Source organism: Macrobrachium nipponense, chromosome 26 (genome assembly GCF_015104395.2).
Source record: "Macrobrachium nipponense isolate FS-2020 chromosome 26, ASM1510439v2, whole genome shotgun sequence".
NCBI lineage: Eukaryota > Metazoa > Arthropoda > Malacostraca > Decapoda > Palaemonidae > Macrobrachium > Macrobrachium nipponense.
This window is the reverse complement of record NC_087215.1, coordinates 22,150,614-22,173,009: the sequence shown is the minus strand read 5'-3', so window position 1 is coordinate 22,173,009 and position 22,396 is coordinate 22,150,614. Positions and strand designations below refer to the sequence as shown.

Sequence of the window (22,396 nt, the reverse complement as noted above, 5' to 3'; positions counted from 1 at the left end):
CTCACAAATAAGCTCGCAAGGATATACAAAAAACATGAGGAATTTATTGGATTTGGAATCACACGCAAAGATCTTTGTGGTGTCCATAAGTTTGCTCAGTTGATTATCAAAAAAACTCTGGAAGCAAAAGAGGATGAAAATGGGGATGCTGGTCACTTAACTCTGTGGAAGGAAAAGTGCATTAAACCAGGTTTTCATTCGACAGACCAATACAAAGTTGCAAATAGGAAAAATCAGAAGCTACATCATTCTCAGTTGTGGCTGAAGGAAAGAAAGGTCGATGATGGAAAAAGGAGGAGAAGGAGAGAAAGAAGGAGTTGAAGGAGGAGGAGGAGGAGGAGGAGGAGGAAACAGAAGCCAATGAGCGCACCAGAATCTCCAAAAGACGATTCTTTCACTCAGTCTGAAGATCATCTCTCCATTGCAGATGTTGGTGGTGAAGTTCTGCTGTGTTTAGCATCAAGGGACCTTTTGTTAGCAATTTCAGCGCCAGGTCTCGGGGTTAATATGGAATTAACGTTCAGAGGCAGAGTTCCAACTTCGTCTACATTCTTGGGTGACAATGTGCGGCTGTTGTCACTCTGTCCTGAGACTGCGCGGGAATAGTTGCTCAAACGGGACGTTGTCTGGCGCCTAACATTTTGTGGAGACTCAGAGACGCTCTTTGGACTGCTAAGGGGCAGGGCTACAGGATCTGGCATATCAGTTGAGTCTCGGTCGGCATCCAGGCTCAGGGGCAACCTCTCAATATCCTTAGATCTCTGAGAACTAAGAGAATTCAAGAGCTTAGTCTCAGTCGAGTTTTTGGTGAGGAAAGCGCTAGGAGGTTTGCTGCCTCTTAACACGGTTTTGCTTCTGATCATGAAATTTGTGACACCAACAGAGCAGGCAGAGGGTGGTTTGCTGCTCTCGGGCAAGCTGCCTGCTTTGGTGTTTGGTACAGGGGGTTTGGTGCCTACTGGAGTGATAAACCTGTCGGTGGAAACATGGAAAGTTCTGCACATGAACAACATCAAAGTCCTTACTGCTATGAGCTTAGGTCTTACAATGGACCGAGCTGTGTCTAGACGATTCTAGCTTAGGCTTACTTTGCTTTAACAGAAATAATTCCAAATGGTCTGTTTTAATAACCAATGCAAGAAATGACAATGTTAAGCTATCAAAGAAGCACACAAATAATGAATGTCATTACGGAGGACTGGACATATTAAGTGTTGTTAGTATTGACCAATGTGCCTTAATTTTTGAAAAACAAAGAACATTCCATGTAAAGCTCCTTACTCTTGTAATGAACTTTGGATACAAACTCTCTCCTTTTCAATCCTATAACTCCAACATTAGGTCTTGATTCAAGCAATTATAAAAACTATCTAAGACATCAGTGCACTGTTGCACTCAGATAAATGGAAGGAAAATCCACAATAATATGAAATGTCTGGAAAAGAAAGATTTAGTAAACGTTCACTTCTTTTATCAAACTAAAACAAAAATACTTTAGCATTTTGGTTTAAGTTTGATAAAGCTAGCGAAAGCTTACTAAATGCGCATGTAACTTTTCTAGACATTTTATATTATTGTGGACCTCCTTCCATAAAAACTATTTATCTTTATCATAAAGACTATGATTCTTCTACCAAAACATTATAATCTCCTACAGAAATGTACTTAAATCTATATTAATTTGCACTGATCTACTAATGAACACACGCACTAAACACCACAAAGAAAATTCTTACCTATAAAACGTACAATGGGTCCAGGATACATGAAATAAACAATATCAAATGTTAAAACTCAAAGTCTCTTTACTGTACAGGATTGTTGTTACAACTGTGCATTCTTAGATGTTTCACACCTCTAGGCGATATCATTATGCCTCCATGCAGTTCTATAGAAGCTCTAAATGTGGTACCATGCAGATTATATCTACGTTCGTTTAGGTCACTAGGGGCCAGATGAACTACTTCAGCTACTTTCATTCCTCTAACTACAAGTGGGAAATGCTAAGATTTAGTTTTGAAGTTTAGATTATACAAGTCTCCTTTCCTGCAGGTTGGTTTATTTAGGCATTTTGTTTTATATCTTGGTCGCCTATCTAGTCAGGTAGACAGACAAATCATATGGTACATTATTCCCCATCCTCTCAAATGAAGTTTCCAAATGTGAGCTAACTGAATGATAGTTAATCCCGAATTATGGTTTCTAAAGTCATGAGGTTGACTGCAAGGGACTTTAGGTAAGGTACAAAAACCACAGAAATTGATTCAGTCCTTGGTAGATTTCTTAACCGAAACCCTTTTGAAAGTTTTGTAATTCTCATATCCAAAGGGTAAAAGTAGCATTACAATGAACATTTGCTCTAAAAAATTATGATACTCAATTCCTATACTGTATATAAGGGAATCTGAATTTGGAAGAAAATAAAAGAAAAAAAATAAGACTTGAAACTTGTTGCAAATGTTTACACTGTGTACTCTCCACAAAAAGTGGGAAATTAGTTTCCTTTCGTTTTCTTGATATATTTTAGTAATTAATTACTTTACAAGGCAGTCAGCCACAAGTGTGCACCATAACATTGTTCGAAATTTAACTGAAAATACCAATTTATAAACAGGTCATCGCCCAGAAATAGATTTTTCCTTCGTCAAAATCCCTTTATAAGCAGAGGGAAGCCTTTTAAACTTTGTAAAAAAAAAAATACAATACCATTTCAAGTCACTGAATGATACATTTAAACTCTTTTACTCTGAAATCGTTTAGTTACTTTCCTTCGGGAACCATTAACCTTTAGAAACCATTGATATCAATAGTAAATGAGAAATATTTGTCTGTCGAACCCCAAGTAAAATAAGCGGATTTATTTACACTTTCTCCAGTTATGTAAGTGCATGTCTGTTGCAGAACTGACGTATTCGTCGATGTATGGAACGAAATGATTAAAAGGTACCAGGAGTACTCCTGTCAGTCACCCATTGTCTATGTACAGTGAAATTTAGACCTGTTACGATAAAATTCTAATTGTGGGGAAGCTTTCCAATGCACGTCAAAATATGACATTCACTGGGGGGGAAATGACAGCCTATCACTGAGTAGAGAGAAAGGATTACTGCCTGGCATGTGATACAGATGTATAATACAAATACAGATGACTGACAACATTACACTAAAAGCTTGAGAGTTGACCTCGATGCACTAAACGACATCTGCATGATAATGAATGGAATATTCCTGAAGAAGTGCTAACCTTCGAGGGACATACAGAGAGAGGAAGTGGTTCTACTGATGGACCACAGACATATGTTTTCCTCTGAAGTAACCGCTGTCATGAAACCTGTAACATCTTATCATAAGTTAACAGAGAAATCATGTTTATTTTTTTAGTATGTTCTTGTTTTACCTGTGTTTGCTCTGGGGCATGATAAATCAGCTGTTGGGGTAGGATGTCGCTGTTGGTGTAAATAGTTTTTTTGTTGTTGTGACCCGTATAAATTCCATATGGTTCTTTGTGTACAACCCAAGGCCTGTTGTTTTTCTCTCAATATATTTTATTCAGTGACTACTGTTGCGCAAAAACAGAGACATTTAACAGCACAATAATAAAATTTGCATTCTCTATTTCCTCTCTGTATATTAAATTGCTGGTCTACAAAGATCTATATGTCTATTTGAGTGGTACTCATTCAATATACAAAGGTCAATTTTTGCAATTACTTTCTATTTTACCTCAGCATCTTTAAAATATTTTTGTAGGCATTCACTAAATTCACTCAATATTTTCCAAGTAATATTTTCCAGTGCTCTACATAGACTGTGTACCACAACTGAACAAAATCAATCGTTATCAGTGTTTTAACTGGTTTCGTTTAGAATTAAGAGTATGAGCTGAAAGTATTTTATATTCATTTCAAGGCATTGGCAACAGTAATAGGGCAAACATTGCAAAGGTAATAGAATATATTCTAAATTTGTATTAAATTTACATAAAATATATGACAAATGGCCTTTTTCCAGTTGCATACATACTTGGTAAAATGTGGGTACTGTGTCAGTTAAATTGATAATGAGAGTGTGTGTGTGAGTATAATTGGTAATGAGAGAGTGTGAGTATAACTGACGATGAGTGTGAATGAGAGAGTGTGAGTATAACTGACAATGAGTGTGTTTGAGTTAATTATGTCTATTATATCCTGCTTTTATTTCTTTTTATTTTTGTTTTATTTCTTTGATGTTTTCCGCTGTCTTCCGAAGATGACTAGTATAAAGAGAAGAATATTTAAAATTTCAAATGTGCAACAAAACTCGAGGAACATAACATGCTTTTGACATTTAGTTGAAAAATAGCTCTTAAAGTGCTCCACTGACAATTTCTTTGATAGCATGCTATCAAAATTATGCAAAAAAAATTATCTGAGTAACAAATTTTGGGTAAAAACTCATATTTTAGGTAAAACATATTTAAGGTAAAACATTTTAAGTAAAAACTAAAAGAAAAATAAATTATAACAAAATAGGAAATAAATAATCCCACACCACAATACATATACATATATATGGTATTTATGTATAAACATGTCTATAAATTTATGTATTAACATTTGTCTAAAAATTTATGTATTAACATATGTCTATAAATTTATGTATTAACATTTGTCTAAAAATTTATGTATTTAACATATGTCTTTAAATTTATGTATTAACATTTGTCTAAAAATTTACGTATTAACATGTCTTTAAATTTATGTATTAACATTTGTCTAAAAATTTATGTATTAGCATATGTCTAAAAATTTATGTATTAACATATGACTAAAAATTTACATTTTATCTTTGCTAATACCTTTTAATTTATCCACTGCAAGGCCATGAGAAAATTTTATTTGAAACTCAATGTAAAGCGACTATTTGCCAGAAATAAATAGTTGAAGTTATCAGAAGTCTTAGGAACTCTCGATTATTGGGCCTACCTTCTTAAAAGCTAAAAAAATAACGTAAGGAAATAATGTGATGATTTAATCAAACAACTGAAAATGATGGAATATTTAGAATAACTGCAGACACAGGGACTATTGAATGATGTCGATTTAAACCTACCTAGATATATATTTAATTTAATATATATATATATATATATAATATATATATATCTATATATATATTATTATAATTAATATATCCCAGTTTCCTTATCTCTTAATCACATATATAAACAAATCAATGGCAATTTCCGTTTTCTATAATTCAGTGCGTTGCCAAAGTTCCACTGTTGTTTCAGGGTAATATCATAACATTTAATCTGTATTATGTTGACGGCTGTGATTGGGAACATCAGCAGTGTACGCATTTTGACCGATCTTTTACCGGCTTTATTCATTGTCAGAAACTGCTGACTCTACCTGAGAAAATTGTCCTGTCATCTAAAGAAATGAAGTGAGAGGAGAGGAGGGAGAGAGAGGAGAGAGATGAGAGGAGAGAGAGAGGAGAGAAGGAAGAGAGAGAGAGAGAGAGTTTCGAGAGAGAGAGAGAGAGAGAGAGAGAGAGAGCCTAAAATTAGTTCATCATACTACCCCAAGCTTCTAATCTATACATCGGGATATCTCGGAAGTTGTATTTATTTAGGATAAGCTACACGGAAATATAGATTAGTAACTATATATATATATATATATATATATATATATATATATATATATACGTATATATCATACACAACAGAAAAATAAAATATAATAATTCTTGTTACCCTTGTAATTAACATTAATTAGATCAAAATAAATATACAAATCATCACATAGTCCCTTTAAACTTTATGAACTTATCTATTTCTAGCAAATAATTACTTTACAAAAGAACTCTCCAAAAGCATAATTACAGAATGTGTATATATAATAAATACCCTCACAGCTGTATACTCTCATGTTAGTATCATTGCAGATAGCTGTAAATAGCATTTAAAAATTATATCAATTTGTTTATTTCACAACAATATATTCACCAAAAGATAGACTTGATATCCTCATATACCGAACAAACAAAGTGTAAGGATGGAACCAACTGAAAAAGATTTTACTTAAAGTTAACAAGGAAAAATATATTTTTAATTAAGAATTTTGCCTTAAAAAACTAAAAACAGGAAATCAATAATTCAATTACATGAATAATGACAGTCAAAAAAGCATCAATACAGTATGCTCAAACAACTAAAAGCACACAAGGCAGTTTTACACTCAAGCAAAGCAAAACTACATTCGCTGCACACCACAGACTCTTCAAGCACAACTATCTAGGTTCAAAAATAGAGCAAAAACACAAAAACAGCGACACCACAAAAAAAAAAAAAAAAAAAAAAACAGCGACCGCATAAAAATATTCAACTGCGTCAAAAACTATTGCATTCTCTACTCATCAAAATGTCGAGACAACCACTGACACGGGGAAAATTTTCCGTGGTTTAAAAATCGTAAAAGTTTTTGGCATTCAAAGCATAATACAGTAAAGGGACATTTAACTGTCGTAGCAAATTTCGTTAATTTCTACAACCATCTACAAATAATCGTAATTCATGACATACTTAATGACGAGGTCATTCTTCCTGAGAACCATTATTAGTCTCTAACAATAACTACTTACAAAGATAAGACATTCCTAAATATTTTTCTAATAATGTAATCATTCAGGGCATTTTTGAGGTCATTTTATTCACTATTCCTATGTCACTTTATATAACCTAGCTTTGCTTTCCATATTTGCTATTAAGGATCTTTCTTTAGCTTTTAGCACAGTATAAAGTAGCTTTCCAGATTTGCTATTAAGGATCTTTTTTTAGCTTTTAGCACAGTATAAAGTAGCTTTATCAAATGCATCTGTTTCCAAAAAGTTATGCTAACTTCATCAGGACTATACATTTACTATAACAGATCGTAACTTTATGACAACATTACCTACTAGTATCTTGTGGTATTTTTAGCATTAATGCCTAGCTTTAACAGATATTAGGTGTTAAAAAAGCATCTATTTTGAGCCAGGTCTCTTACAATGCGTGTTTTTAATGAACTTTAAACTTCTGCTGAGATTTACATGAACATAATGTATGCATTGATTTTCTACAAAATAAAATTTCACATCCCCCATTTCGTCTGAATGACATAGACAGCTAACATGCTTGCTATGCTCTTTTCATTCATTATTTTGATATAATTCTAATCTTATCTATGACAAGTTTTGAATTTAATCTGATATTCATAAGAACAATTAACAAAATTTTGAACTCTCAGTCTGTCTGAAGGCTATAGAGAGCTGGGGTCTTTTATGTTCTTTCCAATACGGATTTTTATATCGTTCTAACCTTATCAGGTATTTATAATAGCAATTACTGTAACAAGATTTAGAAATCTTTTATAAACAACGAAATATTGTAATGGCATTCGTTTTGCTATCTGGGTATTTATTGTTATTATAGCATTTAAGGTCTGTTATAAAACATTCTATCATACTCAAAGCAATACTGCAATATACTTTATTACTTGTATTTAATTTTGGGGATATGTAACAATTTGAATGGTTATCACCAGGCTAATGTAGACCCAGACAATAGCTTTACCTAAGAAAATTGCTCAATTTCAATAAGCTACATTGCTTCTGTTTCCACTAATGCCCATAGCTATCGGCTGTGGTCTTCATAATGACATGAAAATGATAAACTGTACTCTACAAGTGCAAAAATTCTCTGGTAACAGCGAAGAAATATTAATATGCATAATTATTGAAATTGATAGGACACTGATATATGCATATAGAATTCCTGAAATTAATATGAACATATCAATAGAAAAATAAGTGGTAACTCACATGACTGATGACTGAAAAAGAATTGGGTTAGAGATCTGTTTGATTAGGAAAAGCTTCCCACAACGCTATATATAATCATAACATTTGCTTCTCTTAAAGAATCAAATACACGGAGATGAAAAAAAATCCTGTTCCAACATTTTTACAGAAATTTAAAGGAATTCAGCAATAAGCCCAAATCTACCTGTTCCTTTATAAGAAAGATTATATATGACACCAATGTGATAAATTTTTTTACTAAGCATCTTTCCATAAACACTGCTATTCTAACGAATTTCCCAGGAAGTCTTGTACCTGATATCAATTACAAGTTAGTCACAAGCTTCTAATAGAAGAGAAACGAAGACAAAGGGACTGTTTTGTTTCACTGCTGAATTACCAGCAATAAGCAATTAAAAAATTAAAACGCCACACTTGAAAACATTAAAAAAACACACTCAAATGCTATTGTATCAAGCAGTGTACAAATATAAGAAATCACAGCTTGAGCAAAAAGAAAAAAAATGATGGAACCGAAAAGTTCGGAATATTGTTGCTCTGAAATCATCAGTTGCACTTGCGAAAACGTCCACAATTGCCGCAATAAATTCCAAACGCTCCAATAATGGAAATCTTACCTGGCAGTTACTGCAGAATCTGGGGGGATTCTTGTGGAAACAGGGGCTACGCGGGATTTCCCACTCAAGCCAGCCAATTCACTCCTTTTGTACGTCAAAGCTGTCCCACAACACAAGCGGTGCATTTTCGATCGGAACTGTTACAGGGCAAAAATGTTACGAACTTCAAGTTGTAGAAGTCTGCGTTAAAAATCAGTTCCAAACATCATAACATGCTGAATGATGTCTCGGCTTTATGTCAGTGTTTTTATTTAGATAAAAGTTTTAATAATACATTAAATTTGACAGTTTTCCCTTCATTTTGAAGTGATACCCCAGCATTGTTACAAAAAAATGGTTTTGATGAAACCACCTGTTCTGGCCTAATCCCTGTTTTGCTATGCCCAAGTCCAGAGGTTTACCTGATGCCTATAATTCTCTTTAACACCTTACCCAAATTTAGGTAAAGACCCTACTGGTACAAGGCTGGGCTCATTTAAGCCAACCTTCATCATACTCCAGAGCAATTAGTATTCTTTTTTTCTTCTTCATATTCAAAATTTCTTAAAGTCTTGCCCTGTCACCAATGAAGTATTTCCCCTTTACACACTGAAGCATCAAAGGAATTACTTTTTCCCATTAACCCTCGAACAATGAAGCATCAAAGAAACATTACTTTTTTCCCCTAACCCTCACACAATGAAGCATCAAAGAAACAATACTTTTTCCCCTAACCCTCACACAATGAAGCATCAAGGAAACATTCCTTTTCCCCCCTAACCCTTAATAATGAACCATCAAAGAAAAATGATATTTTCCCTAACCCTAACACAATGAAGCACCAAAGAAATGGTATACTTTCCCGTAAGACTTACCGTATCATCGAAAGATGTCCTGGCACCTACTATGGTGATGGCGAGAATGAGAGTGAAGATGCAGAAGACTGTCCGAAGGCCTGAACTACCAGTCTGGTAGGTTGAGATTCCTGTGCCCCAGACGACAGTCAATTCTATGACGAGCGCCATCACGACCCATCGGAGCTTATGGCTATCGCTGTTGAAATGAAACACAAGTCAGTAGCAGTCGCTGCTATGCTGTTTAAAACATTTAAATGTGGTGTTTAATACGTGGTACTTCATGATATTTGTCTATCGAATTACTATTATTATCATTATTCAGAAGATGAACCCTATTCATATGGAGCAAGCTCAAAGGCTACTGACTTGAAATTCAAGCCTCTAAAGATCATGGTGCTCATTAGGAAGCGAGAAAAGGTAAAGGAAAATGCAGGAAGAAAAGATCTCAATAATTAAAAAGAAACAATAAATTAATAAATAGATAAAAATGAATTAAAATGCATGGAGAATAGAATTGGGGTAGTTGTAAGCTTCGCGATAAAATAGTTACGTATTTATATCTTTGGTTAGAGTAATGGTAATGAGGTACGTGACTATCTACATTTAATTATGACACCAGTAAATAACTAATCAGTTAGGTGACAGCTAGTAGCCTATATGTCAAGTTTGTTTATGCATGAAAGAACAAATTCAGAAACAATTAAGTAACTGAGAACAGGCACTAATGTAGGTCGTTCCTTCACATTATATATATCTGAAAGAACGAATTATTACCTTTGCTTTTTTAAGAACACAAGCTTTGTAATAATGGTCCAGTAGGGAAGGCTTATGGCTACATATTTTTCAATCTTTTGCAACTAGATTAAATTGTTTATACTGTTAAATCATTAATGACCAAATGAATTAAGGCCACATCAGAGTCTATGGATTCAAGAATAAGCAAAATAGATACTCAGGAAAAAATGCTCTAGAGATTACAGATGAGATCATAAGCTAAGCAGATACACTTCAAACATAAATCTATATCTATACGTATGGATTCAAGAGTATAAGCCTCATTTCCCTCCTACCAATCCTTAACAAATAGAAGATAACATGGTGTTCCTGAAAAAGAGATGCTTGTGTTCATAGAAAGCAACCTCGCACTTCTATTTATCTTTAACGCAAGAGGAAAACTTTGGTATCTCAGATACAAAAAATGAAACAAGGATATACAGCCAATGGTCCCAAAACTTCTATATTACTATGAAAAGCTCATACGAGGTAACTACGACTTGGTCATAGCTTTACAAAAAAGTGGGAAACAGACGTGAATCCCAAGTTTACGGAGAAATGTTACCTTTGTCTGCTGCGCAGGTTGATATCGATGAGTTCTGGCGGTGTCTCATTGTTAAACATTGTGAGGATGAGGAGAATCAATGAGGCAATAATCAGTATGGCTATGGGTATGGCCTCCCCATATACACCATCTCCTGTGCCATTGAGCCAACAGCTGTGGAATAAATATTATTACAGATTTCTTGAAGGAAAACTTAATAACAGATTTAAATGACAAAGTTTCATGAAAGACTGACTGACATAGAATTATTTGAATATAGATTACTACTTGTGCTCATGAGATAAAGTATAAAATATACATGCACATACAAATAAGGACATTCAAGATAAAATATATCTTAATATCAGGTACTGTGTTGCACTTTCACTTCTTTTCACTTCATGGGCAGACAACGAATGGTCTGCTGGTTGACTTCTTGAAGTCTTTGACTTACTATACACTTCAAGTCTCGCTATTACCAGATGAAAGTGAATTTACTATAGGAAGCACTAGTATACTCAAATGACAATCAATTTTCAACACAATAAATATGTCACCTTAATGCCTTATAAATATCCTCTTGTATTCAATGAATAGAAAATTTTACATTACCTTGAAGAGCATAATGTATACCTGGAATTGGCCTTCATTCAGTACAGAATTATTAACAGCATATACCATGGGAATGGCAAATATAAAATGAAAACGAAATAGTATCTGTTCTACTTACTTTGACTGATCATAATCAACGTATTTACGATAAGGCACAGCTGCACAAATGGCGACCACTATCAAGGGGACTATCAGACCAAAAGCTATCAAGAGCCAGTTGGATTTCTGCAGAAGAAATGAAACAGAATGCAGTGTTTTTATTATGTAAACAACCAATAATATAATGAAATACTCAAGGATATTGTTAAGTAAGCCAAGGGAACAGGGTGATAAGGACAGAAGGCAACCGACTTAGCAGAACAGAGTACTGTTATAGAATTATGATTCACTCTTACTCTTAAAAAATTTTACATTGCAGCAATACAAAGACAAATAAAAGACATGAGGACCAGCGCTTTGGTCCTGGAAGTTGTCTAAGGCCTTCCGACCAGTAATAAAAGCATATAGTACGTGTTAGTATACCTTACCGATAATTACATTATTACTGCATTTTTTTTCTTTGGTGTAAGACCATGGCTGCCTAAATCAAGTTTGGTAACAGGACAAAAAGTGTGTTTTAAGTGACTTCTTTTATCAATTTATGAAAGACCTGTATTTTTTTTTAAAAAGAGGTTAAGTATTTCTGAAAATCTGTAATCATGCAGTATCAGTCAATTGAGATGTTTTCTATAGTGGAAAAAAATTTATTGTGTCGATCTAGATGTATGAAAAGCACCAAATAAACCCTGCTAGATAAAATGAAACCTGAAAAGTATTTATCAAAATCCTGAAAAGAAAACTAATATGGATTCGTATATATACGTAGTAGAAAGTAGACTCACACGTAATGAAAAGATTAGAGATTCTTATATACACAGTAGACTCACACGTGACGAAAATACGAAATGAAAACCAATTCCCTTTGAAATTTACCTGGAACGGGCTTCGAATCGGGGTGACCAGAAGGTGGGCATATGTCAAGGACTCCAGCATCAGGAACATGAAGGCACATAAAAACAGGAAGTGAAGCACCACCGCCACGACGATACACCCAGTCTGAAAATCGCAGGATAGAATAGAATTTAGGCTAAAGGCAAAACGCTGGGACCTATGAGGTCATTCAGCGCAAGACCTGAGATTAAGTAACAAGGTTTTTAAAAGGTTGAAAGGAGGAAAACCTCGCAGTTGCACTTTGGATAAATTGTTAGAAGAAGGTGGAAAATAAGAAGAATAAAAAATTATGAACGGAGGTAAAGTAATAAGGATGAAAGGGGTTCCAGCTAGTGGCCTTAGGGACATTGCAAAGAACCTCTAGTAATCCCTACAGTGCACCGCATGAGGGCTACTGACGGCACTACCCCCCTACGGGGCTTACATAACGTTAAGATTGTAAAATGGCATTAAAAGCAAAGATTATGATGGATTGTCATACGTGATAGAGAACTCAGTGCAAGCAATAATGAATCTTTCATCATAGTGACTACCTTTCAAATATTAAAAAAAGTACTATGATACCCGACAGCATTATTTGATGGTAGAGATGATACAAAGCACAAAAATGAGTCTGCCTCATTCCGTTCTTACTGACTTATTTCATGTTTCAATTATTTCTTTAACATTCAATTATTTCTTTTAAAAAGCCTTATCGATAAAAGAGCAATGTACAGTTAACAATTCAACCTTTACCTCATTTTCAGGCAGCACTGGATTGGGATGGGCCAACATAAGGTTGAGGAAAGCAGCTATGAGAGTTCCCAGAAAGGCCAACTGGGCTACGCAATCCTGGTAGAACATTCTGCAAAGACAAAGTCATCTCTTGAACAAGGTCCCATTATCCCCAACTCTTACCTTGGGCAGTTTTCAATATGAAGTATGGGGTTAGGTCTTACTTCTACATGGCATTTTCAAAATATACATCCATCTATTGCCATTATGATATAATAAAAAACACAAAAAAACTATCATGGCAGAATCCATTAATAGAGCAAGTGTCTTACTCACCCGGTGGCGAAGAAGAGGAGCATAGTGGTGATGCAAGCAGCCACCAATATCGAGCCACAAACCAACGGCATTATATAATCCTGACCAACGGGGACCGAGCCTATTGTTAACTGTTGGGGGAATTTGAATAACATGAAACAATCTTTTCTGACCTATACTGTATATATTACGGGATTTTGGAAAATACAGGAAAGATTTAAGCGGATAAGATATTAATATATTAGATATAGAGATGATTAGAGTATACATAATTAGATTGCCAGTAAAACGTTAAAAATAGAGGGGAGCCAGGGGGATGAAGAATACAGAGGCACTGAAGATATGAAAGTAACAACATACAGAAGTCTAAGGGAGAATATATATACTATATATATACATATATATGTATATACATACACACACTATATGCTTTATATGTATACATATACATATACATACATACATACATATATATATATATATATATATATATATATATATAATATTATATATATATATATATATATATAATATATATATATATATGGCATTAATTTGAAAAAATCACAAAAGCATCTACAGATGATAAAAAATTGTTTGTCTCAAGTATTCTCTGTTTTGAACATACATAACATCACCCAATTTTCAGCACAGAAAATCACAGAATCACACAACAAAAATCACAGAATCACACAGCGCATACACTTACTTATCAGAGAAAATTGTCAGACTCAGAAAGAAGCTAATCTTCTCCTAAACTCAGAGAAAATTCTCTCCTAAATTCGGTCAAAATAAACGCACCTTATCAGTGGTGGCTTTGGTCATGTCGCTCGAGGTTGAGAGGTCGAACTCCCCAGAGGTCGAGACGAAGCCACCTCCCAGGTCAGCCACCAGTTCCATGGTGTACGTTCCGTTAGGTTCCAGTCCTGACACCATCACTGCCAAGAGGGAAATCTAATCTTCATTTCCATATCAGTTTTATTCAAAATGTCCCAATCACATCATGATCGTAATCTAAGAGCAAATCTAATCTTTATTTCCATATCATTTTTATTTATAACATCATGCTCGTTATCTAAAAGCAAAACCAAATAGATAATCTAAAAGCAACATATAATAGGGAAGCACATTAAAACAAATGGAGACAAAGCAATAGAGAAAAATATCTTTTTTCTTACAAATCCAAAAACACAGTTTATATGAAAAAATAAATTTTTCTCAAACTGTAAATGAAATACCACATGAAATGGAGATCTCTTTGAAAATATATCTTTCTTCCTGGTTTATTAGTTTCAGGTATATATATATATATATTATATATATAATTATATTTAGTATATATATAGGATATATATATATATATAAATATATAGTATATATATATATTATAATATATATTATTAATTATTAATGTCTACATATATATATAGAGTATATATATAATGTATTAATATAATATATGTATATATATAATATATATATATATATAGTATATTATATATTAAATATATATATATGTATATACATATAGTATATATAGTATATATATAGTAATATATATATATATATATATATTTATATAGATATATATATATCTAAATATATATAATTATTATATCTATATTAATATATATGTGTTATATCTATTACTACATACCTGGTGGATATGCAAATTCCTGTTTCCTAAGTGATCTCTTATAAATCTTATCATATCTCCTCTGGTAATACACGAAGTATTTTGCCTTCCAGCCCCAGTCCATGGTCCAATCCAGGGAGATCCAGTCTCCTCCACTGTCAGATCTGATCTCGTTTACTGGAGGGAAGGCTGAAGCCACTGCAGGACAAATTTGAAGCATGATTATTGAACAATGGTGAATACCTGTGTATGCAAAAGGTTCATGAGCTGGTATTTGGTGGTGCAATGTCAATTTCTGCCAGTACAATTATAAAGACTATAGAAATGGTACACCCAGGAAAGAAAAGCAGAAATAGGTACCCTGGGAAAAGGAAAATTTATGAGGGGAAAATTATGAATTAAATTGTAACAAGAAGCAGATGACTAAACTAATGTCAAATACGGAAGTAAACAATATCAAATATATAAGCAAATAATAAAAGACGTGGGAGAGCAATGCAAAATCATAAACTGGAATGATTATGATAGGAGAAAAAATCGTAAATGCAGTCATTTAGGTAGCAACAACCTCTTATAACCAAATATATAATTTATCTGACTGTTCATGTTTAAACTCAAAATTATGTCATATGCAATCCTCGATACAATTATTTCAATCTTCCTTCGTACTTTACAAATCTTTCTTCATTCCTTATAAATAAATTTCATAATTTTGCTTTCACGATTTATCAATATATTTGACGTGAACATTCGTTAAAAACATTATGGAATTTTTACAGCCAGGAACCAGGAAGGTAAACAACAAATAGACAAATTTCCCCATACTACTCATGCAATCTGAACTTATTTCATCATTGTTGGGAAGGTTATATTAGGATGTACTATCTCTGTCATTACCAATGTTACATTTCTTTGCTTTTTATATAATGTATTGCTTTACTTGTGGATTTTAGTGAATTTTACATGAACAATACATCAAATCTATTTTTTTATAGATTAAATATTAACACATATATTATTGCATAAATGATCAAGGTTGCTATGAAGGAAACGTAGAACACGTTGGAATGAGAGCTGATTAGGTAATCTATTGACAAAAAACAGTGACCATCCTGTCACTATATATTGACTCCAATTCAAATTAAGTGTCAAATTGATTCAAAACAAGAAAAATCACTGGAATAATATAATTCATCCCCGTCTTCCATCCTGGAAGTGACTATAAACTAACAATAAGCATTCATTAATATGCTTAGTATGGGGGGGGGGGGGGGGGGGAGCTAAATAAATTAATACTGTATGTACACCTCATATTCAATTCAGTGTAAAATACTTATTCTTTGTCTTCAAATGAACTTAATTCCATATTCTCGTATGGGTAAATTTTATCAATATTAATCCACAAATCCAGACATCCACTGAATTTGGATCACACCTGGTGCCTTCTGCCGACAAGCTGGCTTGTGCAAGATGCTACAGGCTTCAACGATGACAGCGCGTCGGGCTCTGGACACAATAAGGCATTCTTTGGTGGTTTTATCAGTGGTTGCTGACTCCTCATCTATCACTTCCACTTCGTTATCTTCGGTCAATAAGGCAGCTGTTCCTCGGGAATTCAGGGCTGCAAATAAAGAAAGATGAGGGGTGAGATTCAATACATGGCTATAAAACTGATGCCCTGTCAGTATTCTTCCAGTGTATATAAAGACGGTGAGTAAAGTCACAGCCATTTTCTTCGTTACTGGAGATGCAAGTATTTGTGTCAGAGAGAGAGAGAGAGAGACGGTACCTGTGGCGGAAATTTTCTTGGAGCTTGGATCCACCCAAAGGTCATCTCTGAGCACCTCGGCCACTTCGAGAAGGCGGTCAACCTGACTCACGTCGTCAATGATGACTAGTCTGCTGTCATCCTTCCTGCACTTCTGGTCTGCCGTGAAGCCGTCTGACTGCTTTTCTTGCACTCCATAGCAAAAGCCCCCAATCTGGCAGTCATCACAAGGACAAGCAGGATCTGCCCAATCGACAGATAGGTTTTAGTACAGGTACTTTAATGTTTCTTGAATGAAAAATGTTACTACTTGTAATATTTTTAACAAAAATTGTTGTAGAAGAGCTTTGGAATGAATTTTCTAGTTAAGATATAATAGAGCTATTCTAACTTCTTATTCTAGTTCTCTAAATTTAGGAATACGCAAAAGAAATGGCTTTTTATTTGTTGATTAAGAACTGATAGTATAGATTTTTTTCAATTTGGATACCAATGAGAGCTGAGTCATCCTGCAGGTCAACAAGCTAGGTTAAACTTTATATTGAAGGATCTTGCCATCACACTTTTACCCAAAACATGGGCCCCTATTCTAAGGCCTTTGATCCCACGAAAAGAATTTAAACAAAACATTTAATTCTGCAACGAACTTTGCATAGGTTTAAACATTAGGCAGGAAAGTAGCATGCAATGCATGGCTCTCAAAATTTAGGTTTTATGGTATACAGCATTGCCTACGAAAAAGAAAATTAAAAATACATTCTACAAAGAATACATTTCATACCACTTACAAGCTGTAATAGTTACATTCTCCTTTCTTTTTTTCCGACGAAATTCTTCCAGCGTAACAGTGTAAGAGGCCCCTAGCAAGAGGCCATCTATTGTTCCTCCAGTAACTGGTACCGATTTCGAAAAAATGGCAACAGCTGGATTGGAAGAATTCATGACTTCCATTTTTACATTATCTCCCTCATCAAACTCAGCCACCTGAAAGTTTGACAGAATTAGCATATGTGAATTACAAGGCCCGTCTTCCCTATAACATATCAATTGACAAGTTTTCAAGATCATTCGTCTAAATTTTAAAGTTGTTACCAATGATGTCTATTATTACTCTCTGCAGTATTTGTGAAAAAAAACACTGACAATAATATGCAGGCAGTTATATGGATTACAGCAATAGGAGGTAAAAATTTCATAGTGCAATGTCAATTTGTAAGGGATATTAAGTTCTGTTCTGAGATCGAAAAAAGGGAAAGACCTCTTTTGATAAATTATTTTAGATAACTGTGTATCTCTAGGACTTTGTGACATCAAATATATGGAGTAATCAATAAAAAACATGAAGAAAGTTAATGAATTACGGGGATAATCATTGAACATGAGGGACATAGCAAAAAGACTTTTGCTTCTTCATACACAGGAAATGAAAACAGTATTGCATTTCACTCAAACCTTTTCTGCCCACATGACATGAAGGCGACCTGAGGGTAATGTCCGAACGATGACTGGAGTCTCAGCATCTGTGGAAGATGACAACAAATAGCGACAAAGAATAAACTATAAAATCTATGCAAAGCAGTTATCTGCCTGAACTACAACTCGCATTTCAATGTTGAACATTCAAACACTAACGTATGTTTTATCATCTGATAGACTTACGTGTTCGGACATAAGTAACTGATGGCTGGCCAGTAAAGTTGAGGGCATCTATTCTGGCTGTAATAGAGACATTGTACTCAGTGAAGGGTATCAGGTCTGCCTGGACGAAAGTAGTCACGCTTGGATCCACAATGGAGGTTGTACAGCTGTGGGTCATAAAATTTTTAACGTAAATTTCTATTTTGTAAGCTTTGGGGTACATGAAATAAACGTTGTAATCCAGCTACATTGTAGGTGGTTGTAATGTAAAGTGATCTATTCACGAATAAAAATGGAATGGGAAACCATTTTCATTTACATTTTTATGCATACAGCAAATAAATGACAAGGGATGAAAAGTGAAATTTACCTATAAAAGAATGAATCTAATTCCTTCATTTAGCCATGCACTTAAGGAAACAAAAACAAAAATAAGATAACTGAAAAATGATAAGGTGCAAGACAAAATAAAGTAACAAGACTACCTTCTTCACACAAAAGAATGTTACAGAGAAAGACTTCTTACTTTCCAAGGTCTTCTTTAACGGGAACGGTCGAACCGATGTTCATGAGGCTACGCACGGGGCAGTACTCGATCACCAGACTAGAGGCATTCCAGTATTTGGGCTCAAAAGACCAAGAGACGGATGCTTCCGTCTTGTTTGCCGATCCTCGATGGAATACCTCTGCCTTTGCCACCATACCTAGATGGAATGGAATGGAATATAGAATTTCGACCAAAGGCCTACTGCTGGGACCTGTGATGTCATTCAGCAGGTTGGGAAGGTGTAACAGGAGGAAAACCTCGCAGTTGCACTATGAGTCACTTGTTAGGAGAGAGTGGAGAGTAAGATGAAGAGAATATGAATTAAGGTACAGTAAAAGGAATAAAAGGGGTTGCAGCTAGGGGACGAAGGGACGCTGCAAAGAACTTTAAGTAATGCCTACAGTACACCGCATGAGGTGCACTAACGGCACTACTCCCGTACGGAGCATACCTCTTCTTCTTTCCCACCGCTATCCCTACATTAAAGGGTCGGTTGCCTGATGCGCCTTCTCCTCCACTGCCTTCTATCAAAGGCATCATCCTCCACCAAACCTATTTGCTCCATATCTTCCTTCACTTTATCACACCAGCTAATTCTCTGTCTCCCTCTCGATCTTCTTCCTCTAACAGGTTCCTTCCAGGCCCTCTTCACTCCCTTCTCGTCATCCATCCTCAACACATGCCCATACAACCTCAATCGTGATTCTCTTATTACCTCTGTACTCTTTACTAAGCCTGCCCTTCTTATTTCATCACTTTCCAATCTCTCAAGCAGTGATATTCCCATAATCCACCTCAGCATTCTCATTTCTGTTCTCTCAATCTTTACTTCCTCTTTTCTTCTTAGATCCCATGTTTCCGATCCATACATTAACACTGGTCTTAACAATGTGCTATAGATCTGGACTTTTAGCTTGACTGGCATTTTCTTATAACATACTACTCCAGCTACCTCTCTCCACTTCCCTCATGCAGCTTTTATCCTACTGTCAACTTCAGCCTCACATCCTCCCTCTTGGCTTAAAGTAGATCATAAGTATTTAAACTTTTCCACCTGCTTTATGATCAAGCCTCTTTTTCTAACATTACTATTCTGCCTCTATCTTCCCTACTGCTCACCAAAACCTGTTTTATTCCCATTCACCTTTAAGTCACCCCTCTCTAAAGACTTCTGCCACTCTCCAACCCGTCTCTGTAGGTCTTCCTCATTTTCGGCAGTAATCACCAGATCATCGGCGTACAACAACTCCCACAGCTCTTCATTCCTGATCTCTTCACTTAACACATCTATGACCAGCACAAACAAAAATGGGCTTAATGCTGGCCCCAGGTGTAATCTAAAACTAACTTCAAAGTTTTCTATTTCCCCAACTGCTGTTATTACCTTTGTGCTCGTTCTTTGATATATCATCTCAAACAGCCTAACCAACTTTTCTGGGACTTTCCTCTCCCTCAAACACCAAAACATCACTTCTCTTTGGATTCTACCGTATGCTTTCTCCAGGTCTTTAAATGCTCAACAGAGCTCCTGGTTTCCCTCTAGCCTCTTTTCCTGTAGCTGGCTGCCTTACTACGAAGATGGCATCCACCGTCCCTCTTCCTCTCATGAATCCATACTGCTGTTTCCCGATCTTTACAATCTCTCTTAATCTCTCATCCAGTATCCTCTCTAAAACTTTCAATCCATGTTCTGTTAGTTTAATTCCCCTGTAGTTACCACCAAGGTCTATAGATCTATCTACTATAGACCTTGATTTCCACAATCCATGATATCTCCCTTCTGCTTGTATATAAATATAATATATATATGTAATAATATATTATATATATATTATTATATATATATATATATATATATATAAAACAGAATATATACCCCAAACAAGAATATCTAATATAATAATATATAAATATATATATATATATATCAATATATATATATATATATATCAATCACTTATATATATATTATATATATACAATATTATAATATATAATCTATATATAATATATTAATATATCTTAATGATATATCTAATCATTTATATATATAATATTAATTTTATATAATATATATTATATCTAACTATATTAATAAAATAATTATATTAGTTTAAATATATAAAATATATATATATATTATATCATATATATTAATATATATATATATATATTTATATATATCTAATGATATATATATATATATATATATATATATATTTTTGTGACGTTTATAGATCGTTCGTCTACCCCGCAATTAATTAATTAATTCTATTTGGAAAACGGCAGCCATTTCTTTAGAATATCAGCTGATTTTAGTAACCGCGGGAAACCCAAAACCCGCCAGCTAGAGATAGGACGTCCCCAGTTGGGGGAAAAGAGTCTTTTATCAGCTGTAGGGACGTATCTCAAAAGGGAAGGGTGTAGGCAGATTGGTACTTCTTAGACCTATACCTTAAGCTCTCTTTCCTGTGACCCCTCTGCTGGCTGTATGCTTGTTTTCCAGGATTTGCTTGATCGTGGGGGGTTAAGCTGACCTCCAACCCCCAAGCAACCCAACTGAATTCTGTCTCAGTCGGCTGCGAGACGTGATCTCGGACAGAGGTCAAATTACCTGCCTTCCTTTAGGCCTACCCAGGGCGTGAGTGGCGCGCCGATGACCCAGGCCTCAGACAAAGGGGCCCCCATACTTTCCTACAAAGAGCCACATTTTCTTCAAAGGTCCACACTGAACACGACATCCAGGTACGTCTTGTGGAACAGCATATTGCCAGTCTCTCCCAACCTATTATCATTGTGATCCTCATTCTCCCAATCAATTTCCAGCAACAAAAGGAATTCATCCCTTTGTTCCCTCTCACTGCCTCATGGCCGCATGCTTCCCCTTGTGTGATCGTCCCAGACCAATGGAGTCATTGCATACTTCAGTGAAACCTTAAAAGTTCCTTCTCCCCAGTATTAGAGAATTAATTAATCAAAGCAAGAAGTCATTTTTCCTTTTATCTCGTTTAATCTGGGATTCTTTTCCAGATTCCATGAGTCACATGCCGTCTCTCTGCCGCAAGTGTGCATTAACCCAAGTGAATGAAAATCAGCTTGAATTGAATGAGACTATAAGCCCAACGTGGGGGCCAATATCATTTAACTTTTCTCCAGGCCAGCACGGGCCTTTTTGTAAATAAATAGTTTTAAAGTAACGAGCTGAGTTTTCTGGCGACCTTCCCTCTAAAGAAAGAAATCAATAATAATAATCAGTTTACGGTAAGTTCAAGCAATTCCCTCTTGAAATCCCTCAATTATTTCCGTTTACGTATCTAGCTTCTCTCAAGGCCCTATATACGTAACAATATTATATTTATATACAAGCAGATATATATATATATATCTAATGATATATATATATATATATATCATTAGATATATATATATTAATGATATAACTTATATATATATATATATATATATATATATATATATATATATATATATATCATTAGATTCTCCTCTCACTCTCTTGGCATTCCTTCATCTTCCCATATAGTTTTTAATAAATCCAGCAT

The 22,396-nt window shown here is 34.7% G+C and overlaps 1 protein-coding gene across 4 annotated transcripts in view; it reads right to left on the bottom strand.

Annotated features, from left to right (window-relative positions):
• Positions 1-22,396, bottom strand: part of LOC135200057 (uncharacterized) — a 135,006-nt gene that overhangs the window by 5,203 nt on the left and 107,407 nt on the right. The window contains exons 15-31 of one of the 4 annotated variants that reach the window (XM_064228315.1): positions 18,816-18,993; positions 18,311-18,456; positions 18,104-18,171; positions 17,440-17,635; positions 16,673-16,894; positions 16,319-16,504; positions 14,905-15,081; positions 14,049-14,185; positions 13,269-13,378; positions 12,954-13,062; positions 12,201-12,323; positions 11,347-11,453; positions 10,638-10,790; positions 9,317-9,494; positions 8,463-8,599; positions 3,245-3,331; positions 837-972 (exon numbers count right to left, since the gene is read on the bottom strand). In XM_064228315.1, the coding sequence (XP_064084385.1) occupies positions 3,277-3,331; positions 8,463-8,599; positions 9,317-9,494; positions 10,638-10,790; positions 11,347-11,453; positions 12,201-12,323; positions 12,954-13,062; positions 13,269-13,378; positions 14,049-14,185; positions 14,905-15,081; positions 16,319-16,504; positions 16,673-16,894; positions 17,440-17,635; positions 18,104-18,171; positions 18,311-18,456; positions 18,816-18,993 (2,282 nt within the window). In that variant the 3' untranslated portion in view covers positions 837-972; positions 3,245-3,276. Of the gene's footprint in view, positions 1-370; positions 769-836; positions 973-3,244; positions 3,332-8,462; positions 8,600-9,316; positions 9,495-10,637; positions 10,791-11,346; positions 11,454-12,200; positions 12,324-12,953; positions 13,063-13,268; positions 13,379-14,048; positions 14,186-14,904; positions 15,082-16,318; positions 16,505-16,672; positions 16,895-17,439; positions 17,636-18,103; positions 18,172-18,310; positions 18,457-18,815; positions 18,994-22,396 lie in introns of those variants that run through there. The other 3 variants (XM_064228314.1, XM_064228311.1, XM_064228312.1) reach the window with 3 other exon arrangements.